This window comes from Lissotriton helveticus, chromosome 11, assembly GCF_964261635.1.
Source record: "Lissotriton helveticus chromosome 11, aLisHel1.1, whole genome shotgun sequence".
Taxonomy (NCBI): Eukaryota; Metazoa; Chordata; class Amphibia; order Caudata; family Salamandridae; genus Lissotriton; species Lissotriton helveticus.
The window spans coordinates 65667456-65689492 of NC_136072.1; the positions used below are offsets into that span (position 1 = coordinate 65667456).

At 44.3% G+C, this 22037-nt stretch overlaps 1 protein-coding gene across 4 annotated transcripts in view; it reads left to right on the top strand.

The window, feature by feature from the left end:
- The window catches only part of LOC144791843 (uncharacterized), a 109850-nt gene that overhangs the window by 42479 nt on the left and 45334 nt on the right, over positions 1 to 22037 (top strand). For all 4 annotated transcript variants that reach the window (XM_078666626.1, XM_078666625.1, XM_078666629.1 and 1 more), the window contains one exon: positions 9883 to 9975. In XM_078666626.1, coding sequence (XP_078522752.1) covers positions 9883 to 9975 — 93 coding nt within the window. The remainder of the gene's footprint in view (positions 1 to 9882; positions 9976 to 22037) is intronic.

The window sequence follows — 22037 nt, forward strand, 5'->3', positions numbered from 1 at the left end:
TCTTTCTCCTGTTTCCTTCTCCTAGCCCCAAAACTAATAGTCTCCCCCCTCACCCCTGCCTTAAAACAGTCCCATACTATCCCTACAGCTGCTGTATCTCTATTTATTGTCATAAATTCAATTATCCAGCTCTTCATATGTTGAATATATGCCTCGTCCTCCAACAGAGCTTTTTCAAATGACCACTCTGAGACCCGCCTTGCCACTGCCAATCCCTTTAAGGTGACAATTAAGGGATTATGATCCGCTAGTAATCTTGGTAATCTCTCAATGCCTGCACCATCAATGCCTTGACTGCTGATTAGAAAGTAATCTAATCTTGCACTTACTCTATGTGGTGCTGAATAGTACGTATACCCATCTTCTCCTGGGTTAAGAGTATCCCAAACATCCAATAGTCCATTATTCTTGGCTAACGAACAGACTGCTTGGAACACTCTTTTCTTCCTTCCTTTATATTTAACTGGAGGTCCTAACCCCAGACCCAATCCACCTACACCGTTGATATTAAAATCCCCTCCTATTACTGCATATGGGGCCCAGGTCGCCAACTCAATATCGATCTGTTCAAAGATTTCCGAATCATCTCCTGTAGTCCCATAGATAGAGCCAAGGGTTACCCATCGTTCTCCTATCAAACATTCTATTAGAGCCCATCTTCCCCAAGCGTCCTCCCATTTTTTCCTAGTAGTGATATCTCTTTGTCTCGCCATTACAGCCACCCCCCTGTTCCTAGCCCCCTGTCTGGAGTACGCTATCACAGTAAGACCTAGCTGGTCGAGTAGTTGAATTTCAGACGCCTGTATATGTGTCTCTTGTAGCATTAGAAAATCCAATCTAAGACTTTTAATCAGGGCAGCCACCTTCTGCCTTTTTGATCTATCATTTAATCCGCAGACATTCCATGTCATTATTCGAGTATTCATCCTGGTTTTTTAGGTAACTCATCAGTAATTATACAGATGCTCCACTGATTCCTTATACATATTGGGCTAACAGCCATATACAACTCATATATTTTCTCTGTTTTATTAATCCATGTATTCCAGGTTGCTTTTCCTCTGCGATAATACCCACTTTTTTGTTGTTGTTTTTGTTGCTGTTGTTCTTTGTTGTTCCCCCCCCCCTGAACCCCCACCCTGACTGTCCCACATGCCAGGCTCCTGATACTTGGGGACTTTAATCTCTGGCCTAATGGAAGTATGGAACTAGGCTATAACAACATTTTACAGTCATGTCTAGATTTGTCCCTCAGTCAGTAGGTGGCTGAGCCTACACTACAGGGGGGCATACTCTGGATTTGATATTCGCCAAGGAAGATTTGGTGAAAGAAGTGGTGGTCCTCCCCGTAGGCTGGTCTGATCACTATTTGATCAAATTTGTTGTAACGGGTATCAAACAGAATGCTCATGGCAGGAAGAAGACATGTCGCTTCCTCAGCAGGGACTGGAAAGGTCTACTGGGGAAAGATAGTACTGCCCCGATCTTTCATACGGAGAGCCTGGTTGAATCAGGGAAGCATGTGGAGGATAACTATGCTGCCTTCTGCTCGCGCATTACGGTCCACCTTGATTTGGTTGCCCCTCTAAAAATGATGAGAAAAGACGGTAAATCTTCTGCCCCCTGGTATAATACTGCTCTGAAGGATTTAAAACTTGTTTGCAGACAGGCAGAACGTAGATGGAGGGGAGGGTACTCTAATGTAGATAAAGACTTCTGGAAAGATTAGTGACTATAAGAAGAGTATTATCTCCCATCAAAGCCGAGTACTTTGCTGCTGTTATCCTGAAGGCTTCTAACAGCTCAAAGTATTTTTAAAGTCTTGAAAGACATAGCAAACCCGTCCTGTACTAACAATAAGACTCCCCCCACGCAGGAACTGTGTGACAGCTTGGCCGTCTTTTTTGATAATAAAATTAACACTATTATCAAGGGATTGGAAGAAAGCAGTCTGACTGATATGAGTACTGGCCCTTTATCGGCCAGGCCGGAGGGTTGGCGAGTGAAAATGGAGACCCAAGCTCAGCCGCCCTGTCTGGACCATTTTGATCCAATCTCCACTGAGGTGTTTGAACAAATTGCTCGTAGTGTGTCCTCTGGTTCTCCTTTAGACCCTCTAACACACAGGGTCTGGAAAGTGCTGGGTGCTGAGCTCTTTCCCCCTCTCAGACAGTTGTGTAATCAATCCCTGAACAGTGGGGTAGTCCCCTCCTGTTGGAAGCAAGCAATCATCTCCCCCTTATTGAAAAAGCCATGGTTGGATCCAGCCTGCCTTAAAAACTATAGGCCAATCTCACTCCTGCCCTACCCAGTGAAGATTGTGGAACGGGTTGTGAGCAGAGCCCTCTCCCAGTTTCTTGAGGGCAATGACCTGCTGGATGAGGTCCAGTTTGTCTTACGCCCAGAGCATGGAACTGAGACTGCTCTGCTGACCGTGTTAGACGACCTTCGTATGCGTGCAGACAAGGGTCAACATCCCATCCTGATCCTATTAGATCTGTCTGCCGCGTTCGACACGGTCAATCACTCGGTCCTCCTGAAACGACTGGAGGGCATTGGGGTAGCTGGGCAGGCACTAAAATGGTTCCACGCCTATCTATCTGACAGATGTCAGGCGGTGGCCCTTTACCCTTTTCAGTCTGAGTTTATCAAAGCCCATCATGGTGTGCTGCAGGGATCTGCCCTATTCTTTTCAATGTTTATATGTGTCTTTTGGTGGACATGATCAGATCTTTTGGATTAGGGGTAGTCAACTACGCAGATGATACCCAGCTGATTCTCTCACTGGAAGGGGACCAATCAACCTCCCTAGAGAACTTCCACAGTTGTATGCGGAACGTGGCTCCGTGGCTGAGAGTCAACTCTCTGCAATTCAATGCAGACAAAACTGAAATTCTCTGCATTCAGAACGAGAGGGTGCCACTGCATCCCCCGGCTGGTCTCCGGCCTGGTTACGTGGACCCCCCTCCGTTGCCGTCTAAGTCTGTTCGTAACCTGGGGGTCCTATTTAACGAAAAGCTGACACTGGAGACACATGTCAATAAGACCTTGGGGATGTGTTTTTCCCTTATTAGGGCTATGAGGAAGATTCTTCCTACCCATACACGCCCACTGATAGTCAGGAGCGTGATTTTGAGTAGATTAGACTACTGTAACTCCCTGCTGTTGGACTCCCCTAAGTTTCTGACTGGCAGGCTACAGAGAATCCAGAATATGGCAGCTAAGTTGGCCGTGTCACGTCCACGTCACTCCTCTTCTTCTCAGGTCCTTGTGGGGTTGCACTGGCTCCCTATAGTGCAGAGAATTAATTTTAAATCACTCTGTGTTGTGCTTAAGGCGCTTCATGGACTGGGCCCTTTTACTATTACAGAGTAAATTTGACTGGTATGTTCCCTCCCGCTGTCTTCGCTCCTCTTCAGCTTTTCTGGTGAAAATTCCTCCGTCCAGATGAGTCGGGTTGGAAGTTCAGGCTTTCAGTTTCGCGGCTGCCAGACTCTGGAATAAGCTGCCCCTAGAGCTGCCAGATGAATGACCTCTTACCTTTCCGCAAACAAATAAAAACCTGTCTCTTTCCCACAAGTTAATGTTTGTCCGTTTAGCTTCCGGTGTCATTTTATTACCCCCCTCTTTTAGCGCCAGGATGCCTGCTTGGGTTACAGTGCGCTTTATAGTTCTGTTTACAATTACAATTTCGTTGTATTAAGTTTTTTGTGCATAAATAATTTTTGAAAAGGAAAATTAACTAAATGAACTAAAAAGAAAGTTAAATAAATAAATGCATATATTTTCTAAATATTAGGTGTCTATACTGTATGTTTTGTATTGTGGTTACTATTAATCTGTACCTAGAATTACTTCATGTGATTATATAGAAGCTTGCTATTAGTTTCTTTACTTACCTAGTTATTGTCCCTGCGTATAGCAAGCATATTGGTTTGGTAGGGGTCCCCTCTTTTCAAAATTGTACCTCTTCACACATATGCACCCGGCTTTCCAGGTGCAGGTAACCTGTTTCCAACGGTATCCACAGGCGGGGTTTCTCCAACCTCTTGTCTGCCACATTGTTTCATCAGGGTCCACTGGAAAGGGTCCTTCTTCTTTAAAATTGCAACCGTGACTTACATGTTGATTTGTACGGAGAAAAAAAAATATGAAAAAACAAGGACCCCCTGGGTAGTGATTCCAACAGACTCCTAGGGCAGGGTAGACAAAATATATGCAAAAAATCCTAGGCAATCTTAACAGTAGACAAACAAGTAACTAGACCCAAATGCAAAAAGAACAGGCAAAAAAGGGATATAATCATTTGTAAAAAGCAAACATGTTTTTAATATACATAATAAAAATCATATAGGTAACTGAGAATAATCAGACTATATGACAATTCAAATATAAAAATATATGCAATTAATACATATAATGACACAATTTACAATACTTTAAATAAATAAAAAGACACCATCAGTTATTAAAAGGTGTCCGCAAACAAGGTGAAGATAAAGTACTCAAAATTTGTACTGAGAACATAGTCGTGTTCCCACGCTGCACACGGCCTTCATGGGGTTCCTAGATAATCACCTTGGATGGTTCCTTGGGTCCTCGGCACTTCTACGTACGTCCTTTGGGTATAGTCTTAACTTGAGGCGTGGTTCGCATACCACTATTTTAGTATATGGTTTGGTCATCCCCTGGGGATCACTGTATTCTGTGCTACTGACCTGTTTCTATTGTGTATTGTTATATCTCCGGCTAGGAGATATCTGTATGTTAGTGAGTGTCTTATAATAAATACATATTTTTATAAATACACTGTGTGGTTCTTTTTCTCGCAATCTATTCCACTAGGATCATGTTCTGGTAAAACAAGCTGCTTTACACTCATCTGGACTACGCCTGAAGGCTGCCACCACAGCTACCATTTAGATAGCTTTCTAAGGTTGTCTAAGACCTCTAAAATCACCATACGGGTTGTCTGGATTGGTGCAGGGTGCCTACTTACATAAGTGTGCAAGCCACCCTCTGCCACAGGACACGATTTTACATGTTTGCAAACTAAGATGGGAGGGCGTCTTGGTTAAATAATAAACGGAATCCAATGTTTGTACCCCTTCAAAAAGTGAAAGGGGAATACGATTGCTTATGTTTGTTAGCAATTTTTCCCTTTTTTATATATTTGATATTTATACTGTACTTTAATACACTATTTGCACTCTGATTTTTGTTGTTGATAATCAGAAAAAGCTGTGTATATTCGCATGTGGTATTTCACGTACTGAACCAACTTACGGTTTCACCGTTTGTTTGGTAATTGAGACATGTCTTTAGTGTCCCTATTTTAAATTGTGTTGGGTCAATGCAGATGTGATTGTAATGTATTTTTTTGTGTGCAATTTACATTCCAGTGGAAGCTCTTTGTTGAAGAGCAAAACACGCTGGCTGTAATGTCTATTTTACTATGCAGCTAATCTATAATAAACAAGTAAAAAAATGTATAAAAGGGCGCAGCATAGTCACCAAGACACAACCGCTTCGCCGTGGTACAAAATAGAGTGTATGTGAGGTTCATAAAAAGAGGAATGAGGGACTAATGGAAGAGAAAGGCAAAAAGGCAGGCAGAGTTTAGGAAATAGAGAGCAGCCGTGGTGGCGGGCGCTTGAAATGCTCAATGGAAGCACAACTGTGTTGGAAAGAAAAGACTACCCTTAAGGCACCCATGGAAAGATAAAACGCATTCAATCTGAACACAGCGAGACTGAAATGCTCTTGGATGGGGCAAATGCAAGAATAGGCAGGAATCATTGAATCAAGAGTAGAGACCTGAGATAGAAAAACAAAGCCATCCAGTCATGAGCAACTGAATAACCCATTGTCATTCCGTTGTAATGTGTTGGAAAAAATATGTCTTCAACAGATGGCTAAAGCGGTCTAGTTGGAAACCTAAAAAAAGTTGAGTAGGTTAAATCGCTGAGATTGAGTTTAAAATCTAGAATGACACTGGGGGTTTGTGTAATAGTTACTGGCATGGTGTTTAATTTGTGCAAAACTAGAGTTTCCTATAATTGAGGGTTATACACATAAACTTTGGTCTGGCATCTTCTGCACTCTTCATACTCCTATCTAATGTGTGTGAAATGTAGATCATTTAGATAGCTGGGGTTGATTGTGTAGCTTCATTCAATCAATAGCTCAGGTATATACTGAGTTTTTTTTTACTTTTTAATCCCAGGTTCTTCTCAGACTGCATCATTTATAGTTGCCATCTCTAGGGAAGGGCATGGCAACTGTCTTCGGAGTAGTACATACAACTAAGCAGCTTGATCCCACGGGTTGTGGAACTTGATTTTTTGGGACAGATTATCCCTTGATAAAGTGAGACACAGACTGTCTTATCTCCTCCTTCTCAATTGAGCAATGAATGGTCCAATTGTACACATTACTGTTCAAAAGGGAGACTACAAAGTATGTTTTTCCTCTTGGATAATTTACTGCTCTGTTGGTTTCTCGTAGGTGCTGTGGCTTGTCCTTTCTTTTTGTGTGTTCATTTTAACTTAATCTGTTTTCTGATCTGAGCTAAGAATATCTGTACCCAACAATAGTTCTATGTGAAGGGAGTTTTTCCAGAAAGTTAGCTGCCCCGACTCTTCAGTGAGCACCTTCTTGGTAAGGCACAATTTCTGACTGCTGATCCAAGTACTTTACCTCTCTCGTATTTTAGACTGCTATTTTGCCCTCCTTCATCGGCAGGTCCTGCTCTGTTTCCCATTTTCCTTCTTGCCTTACCTCCATTCCTGGGTGCAGAATATTAATTTTTCTCACCTTTGTTGCTTTTATTCGTAATTTCTGATGTGAGTAGTGACTTGTTTATGTCAACGCTTTATTCTAATAACATTTGCCCATTTGGATATCTGTAGGGTTTGAGTGTGCCTGGTAGATCTATACGATACCATAATGCATTCACCTATAAGCGTTGTAGTTCTAACACCTGCACATCTCAAGACATTTAAACTTCCTTGTGGCATGTTATCCCATTTAAACTGAACATGCTGAAGGAAATGCACAGCATGTGAGATTGTCGGTTTCGCTTGACAGCGTAGGTAAGGATGTAAACAATCTAATTACCTTATGGTTCCACTAAAAAGAAGGGAAACATATTATTTTCTGTCAATACTTATGTCTAAAGATCAGTAAAATATGTAAGCGAGAATCTTTCTGTATATTTTCCATTTGCTGGTTTCTTTTCCTGATCTTCGGCCTGCATATATGTGTTTGTTCAGTCCTGGTCTGAAATCTGTGCTTGGATTGACCTGTTTTACAGCCCTTTGCTCTCATGTGTCCTGCCGATTCATTCCATGTGCTGGCGGCCCTCTGTGCACTGGAATGTCGGGCTAATCCATCCACTCAGCTTCACCCTTTGTCTCCTGCTCTGTCCTCGGGTCACCATTCTTACCCTTGGCTGACTCTGCACAATTCCCTCATGCAGGGGTCAATAGTAAGTTTCCATCATTAGAAAGAACAGCCTGAACGCCGTTGCTGCCTTCGTAGGGTTGTCTCTTTTAAGAGCATCTATTTGAGTATTTTGCACCAGAGAATCCAGGGACTTGACCTAGTTCGAAGGGCACGTTCATGTCCTTGTATTTTAAACACCGTTAACTTAAGAGACATGTAAGCACTCCCTTTCAAAATGACACTCATCAAATTCAATACTACATCAAAGATGTTCTCAGCATGCCAACATTGTAAAGAATGTTTATTTTTCTTCTATTTCTTTACAAAGACATAGACGTGTGTTCTTGATATGGATAGCCAATAAGTGTTTTGCTCCCTGCGACTCGCAGGCCTGAGGCTTTTTTTGAGGCTAAAAATGTTACAACAAAAGGAAAACGAATAGAAAATAATGAACAGAATAATGAAAAAGGTCATATGGTTGCAAAGACTTCGCATATAACAGTACATAGTCTGAACGCGAATCACAATTTTGTGGCACAGCACTCCTGATTCAATCAAGGCGAGACAAAGTGAGTTGGTGTTAGATTATGATCCTTTTTTCAAAGTTCTCCTATAAAATACTTTAATTGTCTTTGGTAGGACCAAACTATAATACGAGGACACTGGAGGTACAAAGATATATATCAATGAAAAGCCTCAACGCTGTACATTTCTTGGGTTGATCAGATGAAAGAACAAGGATTACCATAGCACATACATATAATCTGCTCACTACAGCATACGATTTGGGATTATGGTTCACTTTAGCCATTGGCTAACTTTACTATGAGTGGCAGATGACTGCTCTGTCACAAGGAACATCTTCCCATTTAAAGTAGTTCCCTGAAGTGCAAGGAACTGGTATGATAGTGTGTTTTAAAAAAATTTTTTTTATCAAAGAATATTTTTGCTTTTAGTTAATTTGTTTGGGGTGGTGGTCACACAGCTTCCCTAACAAAGTTTTACAAAACGCATGTCGAAGCAAGCATTTAGAAAGCGAAAAGATTGGCACCTTAATCAGACCAATTAGCTTTCCTAGTGTTTGTCTTTCATTCTGTTTACTTCCACAAAATAAAAATAAAAAAATATGCAGAGACCTAATTGTAGCCGTCATATCCTTGCAATAAAAAGTAAAACATTTTGAAACCGTTGTACAATGCATTTTAACATTATCATTTGTGAAGGAGCCCTCAAAATTGGAAACAACTACAATTTTAGAACAGCAACTTTAAAAAGAAGATGTAAAATAAACCAGAATCTAGTCGGGCACACAAACGAAATAGCCAGTATTTAAAGGTAATGTAAAAAATAAATAAAACCTACCTTGAACCAGATTTGTCACTGAAGAGAACAGTTTTTGCGAAAATGAAAACAATGTGCACAGGCTTTAGTTTGTGCGGTCACACAAAGTGAAGGGAACTAATGAGTAAAAGTGGGCAGACTTATTTCCCCAGATAGTATTCTTGGAGGCAAAATGTGAATGACCATTAACAGCCATTCGATGATTTCCATATATCAAAAAACCCGCTATAGATGTATATGTTGTATTTTTTGTTGGGAGAAAAACAATAGTCTGTTGCGGCAGCCAAAACGGTAGACCTAATGATGTCATGAACATCCTGTAACTGGCAGTCTAATTGTGCTAGAGCCCATCATGATCATCCATGTAAGTGAACAGCGTTTGAGATCTCATATTGGCCAAGATGTCAAATTAGAGCATTAGATGGTCCCTTATGTCAAAACCCTAGAGACAAAGGACAGCTGTACACTGTAAAATCAAATATATAAGGATTGTAATAGTGGCTGAATGGTTATTGTGGTACAGTTCCAGTTTATGTGACTTTCTGTAAAAGAGAAAGGCATAAAGGTGTTGCTTGCAACCTCTGGTAAATCCAATAGCTATAGCCTGTGGACCTCCAACATGGAAGTCTCATTAATAGTGACAGGCTGAAATTACTGAAAACCCTCAGAGTTGTCCTATATCCACTGCACAGCTTGTATGGATATATTTTCTAATATATGTACGAGCAGGACTTAGGACATAATACAATAATGCCACAAAACAACCCTGCCAATGACAAAAAACTAAATATAATCGTTTGCACTGAGACCATGTACAGCGTAGATTTGGACTCAAGAATATTAACTTGATATTGAGGGCATATTCAAAGGTGCCTTTGTTCTATTGTGTTGCTTGGTATAGTTGATTTTGACTATGTACCTGCAGAGTATTCAGGTACAACTGGTCCAGGACACTCTTTCTGTGTAGCTGCGCGCTTTATAAATGCTCTTTCATTCATTCATTCAAGGTGTTGAACTTGTTTGTGGTACTGTGCCTGTAGAGAGTTTTGTGACATTCAGAACTCCATTTTAATATTTAATTTATTTTTTCTGCAGCCACCAAAGAGAAGGCAAAGAACAGTGGAAGACTTCAACCAGTTCTGTACATTTGTATTGGCATATGCTGGTTATATACCCTACCCCAACGAGGTAAGTGCCTATTGCCCACATAGGTACTCTTTCACTCTGTCACAACTAGACATGAGCGCTTTTGTTGTTTTGAGACATACGACTTTCTGAATCTATGATAAAGACTCTTACAGCATTGTAATTCTACCAGTTTACAACCCTCTTCTAGACCTCCTTATCTGCAAAGTGCAGGAGGCCGGATTTCTCTTGTTTGACAAAATATACCTCTGAATTCATTTTAACAATATGTCAAAATGCAGAATATTTGTTATCGGAAGTGAGCCATAAATGATTCTGAATGTTAAACTTGCAATGGCACTGCAGAAACCTATTTTCAGTATTGGTTCAGGAGGACGTTTTGGTAATGATTGGTACAAAAGGTAGGCAAATCATGATCAGGCATGCTGTGAGTAGCTGTAAAGTTAGTTTTAGTTGCCCCAGTATTGGGCTTTCATAGATTCCCATGCTTTGTATCATTTGCCCGTCGTCCGAATGGGAGCCTCGGTAATAGAAAAATACCATAGCAGTAGGTACAAAAGTGAAAGACAGGCCTAGGCCTCATCTCATTTTGTAGCCAATCTGCCTCTTTTTGTAAAAGAGACCCAAAAAAATTGCAACAACCAATCAGAGTAGCCTCACCCCATAGAACCATCCTGAGAGAGCCTCAGATTTTCTACCGCACGTTGTGCTAAGGGAGTCTCCACTGAGCTCTGCTCAGATTTCTCTTCAGATTTGGAATTTTCTTCTTTTTCAACTCTAATATGTCTGATAAGGAGAAGAAGGCTTTATTCAGAGCTTGTGCTACCTGTTCAAATAAGAGGCTATACATTGAGGACAAGCATAAGGACTCTATATACTGCTTGTACCCGGATCACAAGGCCACAGATTGTAATATCTGCAGGACTTTCTCTACGAAGACCTTGAGAGACAGGGAAGGCCGCTTGTTAACCTGGTTGCAGAAAATTAAGTCTCGTAAGGAGGTTCTATCATCCGACAGTGAGGATTCTTCCTCAGCTGCGTCCTCCAGGAGATCCAAGAAAAGGGGTAGGTCCTCCCCTTCAACATCTTCTGAGCCCCCTGTTAAGGCCCTGCAAGTGACCTCTGATAGGTCTGAGAGGCCCAGTCCCAAACAATCTCCTCACCGAGGTGTAAAGGAGATGCTGGGACGGACTGAGGAGACACAGTCATCAAAGAAGGTACAGAAAACCCCTTCTATTACTTCTCCACCATCTGAAAAGGAGAAGGTATTCAAAAAACCTGCTACTGTCCCTTAGGAAGGAAAATCGGATAAGAAATCTCGTCCGTCGACGACGAAAATATCTGGTACGTCGACGACGACATCCAAAATTCACTTGGGTTCTGTTACAGCTCCGTCGACGGCAGCTTCGTCGACGGCGGCTGCAGTGATATCTTCGTTGACGTTTAAGGTACCTGTTCCCTTCTCGTTGACGATGGTGCTTACATCTTCAACGTCGACGATGATGACATCAAGGATAGCGTCGACGAGAACGACGTCGACGATGACAGCGGTGATGATTATGATGACGAGCTCGTCGACGATCAGTCCACCGTCGACGAGGTCCATCTCTCCGTCGACGTTCCCGTCGACGACGACGTAGTCGACGATTCAAAGGGTTCACATTTCTATTAAAAGACAGCAGATTACTCCAGAGATGACATCTCCTCGCAGAGTAACACCCTTGCCTCCAACTTTGCTTTTGGAGGAGGAATCGGATGATGAGGATGGGCCTTATGGGGATGCTTACAGCCCATCACAACTTCAAGTGAAGTATCAAGATTCAGACTCTGATGACTACTATACGGAGGAATGCCATTTTGTTCAGCAAGAGAGGCCTCAACAACAACAAGACATGGTGGCAATGCCTTCCTCTCTCATAACATGCTTGCAGATGATGCTCCAGGATTACAAAAGAAGGTTCCAGTCTCAAGCTTCGGACCATCAAGCGCAGCCTCCTCCTCCTTCCATTCCTGCTACTCCTCCAGTTACAGTGACACCTCAGGTTTCTCGAGCTTCGGAGCCAGATCCAAAAGCAAGCCATCGGGAGGTTATTGCTATTCAGGATGATGATGACTCATCTGATGACGATCATCAGGTAGATCAAAACCCAGACCCGGATAGAGATTGGGACGAGTATGTTATTCAAGATCCATCCTCACCATTGCCGGATCCTGCTACCTCTCCTCCAGCAGACATTGGAGGTTTCCATAACCTTATGGAAAGGGCGTCCAAGAGGTTTGGTCTTCCTATTACGACAGTACAGACAGTTTCTTTTACGACTTCAAGGAGCCTTACTGAAAATCCATCTGTTCAATACCGATAGTTGAACATGTGTGGTCGGAAGGTACTAAAGTGATGCAGAATCCATCTACGGTCATTCCTGTTCTTCCCCGGCTGGAGAAAAAAATATAAGGCTCCAGAAAACAGTCCCGCTTGCCTGACTGGTCAACCAAAGCCGGACCCTGTTATTTTCCATGCAGCGCAAAGAAAGTCCAAAAATCCATCAGCACCTCTTACGACACCCGCAGACAAAGAGGGGAGACGCTTGGACAATGTGGGAAAAAGGTTCTCCTCAATGGCCAGCCTTCTAGTCCGAGCTGCTAATGCTCTTGCAATCCTGGGTAGATATGATCGCCAAATGTGGTGCGATTTATCCCCGGTTGTTGACCAACTTCCGGATAGTGCAAAGGAAGAGGCCAAGAAGATTCTGGACGAAGGAGAACGTTCATCTTCGGAGGTGATAGATTGTGCTATGGATATAGCAACCACCGCTTTCCGAGCTCTTGCGGGATCAGCAGTTTTAAGGCATCAGGGCTGGCTTCGGGCAACCTGGTTTCGCCAGGAAGTCCAAAATAGGATCTTGGACTTACCTTATGACGGAGAAATGCTTTTTGGAAAGCATATAGATGATGTCCTTCAAGACATCAAGAAGGAGACGGACACGGCAAGGTCCTTGGGGACATTGCATTACCGCAAGGTTCCTTTCAGGGGTGCGAAAGGGAGAGGTTTTTCATCGTACAGAGGGGGGCAACCAACAGCGCTACTCTGCTTACGCGCAGTCCTCTCGGTCATACAAGCCCCAATACTCACAGCGCCAAGGTCAATCGGCGTTTTTCTCTCGCCAACCATCAAGAGGACGACAGGGACGTCAGGGGAGAGATACGCCTAAACGTCAATAGCGGCTTCATGGCTCTGTCTACTGTTCCTCCCCTCTAGTAACATCAGTGGGGGGCAGGATATCCGAATACCTCCACAACTGGAAAATTATTACATCGGATCGGTGGCTCCTCAACATCGTACAATTCGGCCACACACTAGAGTTTCAAGAATTTCCACCATCCAGAGCTCCTCACGCCACGGAATCGAAACATCTAAATCTTCTACGCCACGGAATCGAAACATCTAAATCTTCTACGTCTCGAAGTTCAACAGCTGCTCACCAAAGGGGCGATAGAATCGGTTCCTCAGACCCAACGAGGGAAAGGATTCTATTCCAGGTTTTTCCTGGTTCGCAAGACGGAAGAAAAGTGGCGCCCAATTCTAGACCTGAGGGAGCTCAACACCTATCTCATAAAACTCTCTTTTTGGATGGTTTCTCTCCAGGATATATTGCGTCTCCTAAATCCTGGCGATTATATTTCAACTCTAGATCTAGAGGACGCATATTTTCATGTTCCCATTCATCCAGCCCACAGGAGGTCTCTTTGCTTTACAGTAGCCAAGAGCCACTTTCAGTTCAAAGTCCTACCTTTCGGACTAAGATCTGCACCGTGGATATTTACAAAGGTATTTGCACCAGTGGCAGCTTTTCTCAGAAGGCAGTCTCTGCAGGTGTTTCCCTACTTGGACGACTGGCTAATAAAAGCTCCAACCTCTCAAGCAGCCTCAAAAGCAGTCGAGGATTGTATTCAACTCTTCAGTCATCTGGGTCTAGGCCTAAACAGAAGCAAGTCTGTCCTTCTTCCGTCCAGGTCGGCAAGATTTCTGGGTGCTATTCTGGATACAACTCTTTGCAAAGCTTTCCCTTCAGAGGAGAGACAGAACAGACTGATTCTTTCTGCCAACCGTTTTTGAAGGAAATTAACTCTTTCAGTCCGTCAGTACAAATCCCTTCTAGGATCGATGTCATCTTGCATTGCATTGATTCCACACTGCAGGCTTCACATGCGTCCCCTGTAGGAACAACTCGACTTGCAATGGCGTCAAGCAGATGGGTCTTTCGAAGACAGGATAAAGATTACTCGTGTCATGAAGAAGGCGATCAGGTGGTGGACTGTAACAAGCAATATCGAGGAAGGTCTCTCCTTCACGGTTCCTCCCTCTCCGTTAGTCCTGACCACAGACGATTCTCTAGAAGGCTGGGGAGCTATATTACAGGATCTTCAAGTGAGCGATCGCTGGTTTCCAGAGCTTCGCACCTCTCGCATCAACCTACTAGAACGGAGAGCGATTCGTTTAGCTCTACAAGCTTTCCTTACAAAAATTCGAAATTCTACAGTCCTGGTGCGGACAGAAAACACGACGACCATGCATTATGTGAACAAGCATGGCGGAACAAAATCGAAACTCCTTTCAGGAGAGGCACAGGAGATCTGGGAATGGGTTATTCATGACCAGATCTCTCTCAGCAGAACATCTAACAGGTTCTCTCAATGTGGAGGCGGAGTCATTGAGCCGCCTAAGGTCAGTCTCCCATGAATGGGAATTGGATCAGAGGGGACTCGACAGAATATTCTCTCGCTGGGGCACTCCTCTTATAGACCTGTTCGCGACTCCACAGAACAAGAAATGCCAATTCTGCACAAGCAGGTATCACCATCAAGGGTCGCTGGGGAATGCCCTTTCGATAGCCTGGTCAGGCGCATTTCTTTACGCCTTTCCACCGATTCCTTTGATACCAAGGATACTGAGGAAATTCAAGACTGAACCCTGCATCATGATTTTAATAGCCCCAGCTTGGCCCCGCCAATTTTGGTTCACATAGCTCCTCCTTCTATCTCAGGATCAACAAATTCTCCTGCGTCCAATTCCTACCCTGCTGACGATGTCCCAGGGCCAAGTAATGCATCCGGACCCGAGCTCTCTGCAATTGACAGCTTGGCTCCTGAGCACCGGGAATTCAATGCATTAGATATCCCTCAAGATTGCAAGGACATTTTAGCTCAAGCTCGGGCTCCTAGTACAAACAGGACCTATCGCTCAAAATTGAAGCGTTTTTGTACATGGTGTCAAATGGAGAATCTTCATCCTTTTACTTCGGCTCCTCATAAAATCTTACCGTACATATTGTCTTTGGCCAAATCAGGTCTTCAACACTCTTCCATTAAAGTGCATCTGGCAGCGATCTCGAGGTTCAGACGAACAACCTCTGGCCCTTCTCTTTGGTCCGCGAGGGTGATCAAGCCATTTCTAAAGGGTTTATTCAGGGCTTTCCCTCCGGTGAGACCTCCTCCTCCAATTTGGCAACTCCACCTGGTCCTTGCCCATCTCATGAGGGTTCCTTTTGAACCAATACATAGAGCAGACATGAAGTTTGTGTCCTGGAAGGTTGCTTTTCTTCTGGCGATAACTTCAGCCAGGAGAGTTGGAGAACTTCAAGCTCTCACAATTGTTGAGCCTTTCTTACAGTTCAAAAAAGAATCTTTGATATTACGGACAAATCTGAAATTTATCCCAAAGGTCCCTTCGGATTTCCACCTAAATGAGCCTATAGTACTAAAGACTTTCTTTCCTCGACCTTCATCTCTGGCGGAGAGATCTCTCCACACTTTGGATGTCCAAAGATGCCTGAAGTTTTATCTTCAACGTACGAAAGAATTCAGGAAGACTTCGCAACTTTTTGTCGCTTTTAGCGCTCCAAGGAAAGGTTTGCCCCTGTCAAAGCAGGGGATATCACGTTGGATTGCCAGCACAATTCATTTCTGTCATCAAGTAGCGGGAAAGCCGCTGAGGGGATGGATCAAAGCTCATCTACGAGATCAGTGTCATCTACGGCTCTGTTCTCTGGTGTCTCTATCAAGGACATTTGTAGGGCAGCTACATGGAGCAGTGCCCATTCATTCACGAAACATTACTGTTTGGATTCTTCCACAAAGAGTGATACAGCAGTCGAACAAGCAGTCCTGAGGAATTTATTCCAGTGAGCGGTGAGCTTTCCCTTCTACCCCTCCTTCCTTTATTGCACATTTTGTATTTCATAATATTACTTATTTATTGTTACGAAGTTTTTTGGCCAATTATGATAATACTTATACTGTGTTATGTTGATATGCATGTAACAAAATGTGCATTTGCGGATTACTGCTAGCTACTCTGATACAAAGCATGGGAGTCTATGAAAGTCCAATACTGGGGCAAGAAAACAAGTTACTTACCTGTAACTTTGGGTTCGAGGCATGTGGGCTGTTGAATTCATATCTGTGCATAGATCGCCGCCTAGTGTTGGGTCCGGATGATTGCACATTGTTGTCCTGGAAGAGTCTTCAAAGTATCACGAGATAGGTGGCTCCTCCCTCGGACTACAGTGCGCATGGGCATCCTCTTCATCCTCAGATTGTTTTTTTCCGCCATTGGGTTCGGATGTACTTTCCTACACTCCAAGTTCGGAATCAACAAAACTTCTCTAAATGCCAAAAGGCCTTCGGATCCGTCGGTATTGTTCAGCGCTCTGTACCGATACACTTTTGAACTTCTGTTGCACCCCGGACGTCGAATCGGGCCGTGAGGCCTATTCGACAATACGTGGACCGACCGTCGATGGAACGAAGTCCATTCAAATACTGCCCGCAGTGCAACGCCAAGTTCCCGCACACAGATAAGCATCCTGTGTGCAACAAATGCGTATCTCCAGATCACAACGAAGATAGTTGCCTAGCCTGTGCCCAGTTCCGGTCGAAAAAGACTATCCGGAATGGACGGGCGGCGAGGCAAGAAATGCAGAGGTCGGCGCCAGAACCCGACAACATCTTCGACGATGAGGCAGACCTAGCTAGCGCCGAAGACTCTAATCAAGACGAACAGCAATACTCTGAGCACGACTCCGAATATTACCCCGAAGAGGAGGAACAAATCGTTGATCTCGAGGAATACGATCAAGACATCGTATCGGTTGAAGACGACTCCGATGACGACGAGGGGCGAACCGGGAGTACACCGCCCCATATAGACACTACACCGATATCAGAGACTCGGGTCGAGGCATCGCCAGCAGGCCTTAGCCAAGATCAACATCCTCGTTCTACAGCCCCGCCATACCGCCCGGCTAAGAACATACCAAAAGAGCCTTCTGAGACACGTTATACGACACCGGTTCCATCAAAACCGAAACTCGTCGACAATACCGCCTTCGGACCGACCGTCGTCGAACCGAATGTGATTAGGCCAAAGGGCGTCGAGACGAAGGCCACAGTCCCAATACACCCTTCAAAGCCAAAGACCGTCGAGTCGACATCGAAGACAAAAGCTATTGAGTCGAAGTCGAAAGCCGTCGAGTCAACCTCGCGGCCAAAACACGTCGAATCGACACCAAAGAAGCAAGTCGACTCGACCCCTAAGACAAAGCACGTTGAATCGAGCAAAGCAGCCTCAACTTTCGACAAGGGGGAAAAAACGGTCGATGAAAGCAAAAGGCCTACGCTCAAAAGTAACGTCGAACCGAAAGTGAAACCAAAGGTGGACAATAAGAAGTCGGTCGAGCCGAAGCCCATCGAGCCGAAAAAGGGCATCGAGCCAAAACCACAAACTCCGAAAACACCTAAAGAGACTGTTGAACCGACCAAACCGCTCGGTCCGAAAAAGGTGGTGAAGGCAGTTCAACGGACAAAACCTGTCGAAAAACATCAAAAAACGAGCCAACCACCAAAAGCGGTCGAACTCAATAAAGCTATCGACCCGCAAAAAGTCAAACCAAAGGCTACGGCACCGAGGCCAAAAACTGTGGAAGAAGAGATTATTCCTCCAGACCCATCCACAGAAGACCAGTCAAAGCTGTACATTGACCCTAAAACTGGTAAAGTGACTGTCTACACAAAAAAGAAAAGACCTCTGCCAACTGAAGACTTTTCTAAAATTCCCCTCAAAAAGAAAAGAGACTGTGCTACCTCTCCTATACTTTTTAAACCTATCACTCCAGCTATGCCTACCACTCCATATGCCCCAACATCACCTGCACGCTCTGACTACAACCCAGATGAAGATCAGGATGCAGATGTGGGGTTTGGGTATCCACAAAACCCAATAGGAGACCTACATTTACAGCCTTGGGGTGGGGGAGGTGAACAAGATACTGAAGGGTCTCTGTCCATTACAGACCCTGCAGTATACCCAACCAAGCCATCACCCTCAGAAGATACAGTGGCCTTTAATTCTTTACTAGATAGAGCAGCAACCTACCATAATGTAGATATGCACTCTGATGCTATTGAAGAAGACTTTCTCTTTGATACATTAACATCTGAAAGACATGTAAAAATTCTCCCCATGTTGAAGGGCGTCTTAAAACACGCAAATTACATTTTTAAGGACACTGCTAGGGCACTGGTCATAAACCCTAGAATTGAAAAGAAATATAGGGCTGCACCTATAGACCCTACATACATCAGGGGGCAGCTGCCCCTAGACTCCCTAGTGGTATCTAACGCACGTAAGCGCGCAAATTCCCAGACTACTGGAGAGGCTGCTCCTCCAGACAAGGAGTCAAAGATCTTTGAGGCATCAGGCAAAAGAGTGGCAGCTGAAGCAGCAAATTCATGGAGAATAGCCAATACACAGGCCTTGCTCGCCAGATATGATAGGGCGCACTACGACAGTTTGGAAGACATTCTCCAACACTTACCTGATCCTCACAAACAGCAGGCAGATGAACTTATACAGGAGGGGAAGCTTCTCACCAATGCCTCAATTAAATGTGCCCTAGACGCGGCAGACACTGCTGCCAGATCCATCAATACAAGCGTGCTGTTAAGGCGCCACGCATGGCTTCGCATATCAGGCTTTAAGAATGAAGTCCAATCCACAATTCTTAATCAGCCCATCAACCCAGACTTTTTATTTGGTCCAGCAGTTGACTCAATTCTGGACAAAATGAAAAAAGATGCGGAAACAGCGAAGTCCATGGGAGCTCTCCAGTCCTCCTTTCGTCGCTCCAATTATAGAGGAGGAGCGCGAAGTAATACATCACAGCAATCCTCCACCTACAAGAGTAACACGCAATCCACATACAACAAAAACACAAACAGGGGTGGATACAGAGGAAATAACACCAAAGGAAGGGGTCGTGAAGGCAATGCAAATAGATCCTCCACTAACAACAAACAGTGACTTCTTGGCACTACCTCCAGACCATATAACACCGGTCGGGGGCAGACTACAACAATTTCTGCCACTCTGGTTAAATATCAAAATAGACAAGTGGGTCAGGCAAATTATCCAACATGGCTATTGCCTCGAACTCGCCTCAACACCACCCAACAAATCACCCGTGCACCGTCCAATGTCACAGGAACATATAACGCTACTGCAACAAGAAGTCATCAGTATGCTGCAAAAGGGGGCCATAGAACCAGTCCCACTACAACATCAGGGAACAGGAGTATACTCCCTATACTTCCTGATTCCAAAGAAGGACGGGTCTCTCAGACCAATATTGGACCTCAGGCCCCACAACCTGTACATTTTGTCGGAGCATTTTCATATGCTCACTCTCCAGCAAGTCTTACCATTGCTTCGTCAGGGAGACTTCCTAGCAACTCTAGACCTCAAAGACGCATACTTTCATATACCAATACACCCTGCTCACAGAAAGTACCTAAGGTTCACCATTCAAGGACAGCACTACCAGTTCAAAGTCCTACCATTTGGTGTCACAACAGCTCCACGAGTGTTCACCAAATGTCTAGCTACAGTGGCAGCACATCTCAGGAGGCAACACATCCATGTGTACCCTTATCTGGACGATTGGCTAATAAACGCGCCATCAGCCCAGCAATGTGCCAACCACATGTCAAAGACCATCCATCTCCTGCACAGTTTATGATTTTCACTAAACTACTCAAAATCACATCTGCAGCCCTCCCACGTCCAACAATACCTGGGAGCAACAATAGATACACTGGCAGCAAAAGCATATCCCAACGCAGCACGGATAAAGGGAATGCAAGCGTTAATCCAAACGTTCAAACCCCAACACTCGTTACCAGCTCGAGTGTTTATGCAACAAATAGGCATGATTGCCTCGTGCATATTCATAGTCCCTCATGCCAGGCTACATATGCGTCTGCTCCAAGAGTGCCTAGCAAGGCAGTGGAACTAGGGTCACGGGCAATTAAAAGACCTAGTGTTGGTGACCAGTCGAGCATACAACTCTCTGCATTGGTGGAATCCACAAAACCTTTGCAAGGGACGACTGTTCCAAGAGCCTGTCCCACAAATAGTGTTAATCGCGGACGCATCCCTAATAGGATGGGGAGCCCATGTTCTACACTACACAGTACAGGGACTCTGGACTGCACAGCAGAAAAAACTGCACATCAACCTCCTAGAGTTGATGGCGATCTTTCTAGCCCTAAAAGCTTTCAAAACACACTAGTGCAACAAAGCCGTGTTGATCCGGACGGACAACATGACAGCTATGTATTACATTCAAAAACAAGGAGGAACACACTCACCACAGCTGTCGCACCTAGCTCAAGCAATGTGAAAATGGGCCATTCAGAGGAACAGGTTTCTCATGGCGGAGCACCTCCCAGGCAAGGACAATCAAGTAGCCGACCTGCTCAGCAGACACAGCCAACAGATGCACGAATGGGAAATTCACCCCACAGTGCTCCAATCATTCTTCCGGAGGTGGGGACACTCTGAGATAGATCTGTTTGCCACAAGCGAAAACGCAAAATGCCAGTACTTTGCCGCCAGATTCCCACATCTGCAGTCGCAGGGCAATGCGATCTGGATGAACTGGTCAGGCAAATTTGCGTACGCTTTTCCCCCAGCTCCATTAATACCGCTGGTGGCACGCAAAATGCACCAACATTCGCTAACACTGATCCTAGTTGCTCCCACCAACATTCGCTAACACTGATCCTAGTTGCTCCCACATGGGCAAGGCAACCATGGTCCACGACGTTCCTAGAACTGTCAGTAGTACCTCATCAAAGACTGCGACTCACACCCAATCTTCTAACTCAGAGCCATGGAGAAATCCAACACCCAGACCCGCAACAGCTGAACCTGGCGATCTGGCTCCTGAAGTCCTAGAATTTGGATACCTAAACTTGCCCCCAGACTGCATGAATATTATCAAAGAGGCAAGAAAACCCACTACCAGAGCATGTTATGCAGCAAAGTGGAAACGTTTCGTCATTTACTGTACCAACAATAACATTAACCCACTTGATGCTTCCACGCAAAACATCATTTGCTATCTCTTGCACCTACAACGTTGCAATTTAGCCTATTCCTCCATCAGGATGCATCTAGCTGCGTTAGCAGCATATCTTCAAAACACTTTTCACTATTTAGGGTGCCAGCAATTAAAGCGTTTATGGAAGGACTTAAACGCGTAATTCCTCCAAGACACCCACCTTCACCAGTCTGGAATCTAAACGTGGTTTTAACCAGACTTATGGGACCACCTTTTGAACCACTACACTCATGCGAATTACAATTTCTTACTTGGAAGGTGACTTTCCTTATTGCTATTACTTCGCTTCAAAGAGTTAGCGAGCTGCAAGCCCTAACTATTCAAGAGCCATTCATTCAAGTACATTCAGATAGAGTAGTTCTCAGAACAAACCCTAAATTCATGCCAAAGGTGGTATCCCATTTCCATATAAATCAAACCATAGAACTGCCAGTGTTCTTTCAAAATCCACAGACAGTAGCTGAAAGGGCCTTGCACACTCTAGATGTCAAAAGAGCTCTGCTATACTACATACACAGAACTAAGGCATTTCGCAAGACAAAACAGTTGTTTGTTGCTTTCTCACCGCAACACAAAGGCAACCCTATTTCTAAATCAGGTATAGCCAGATGGATCGTTAAGTGCATCCAAATATGTTATTTAAAG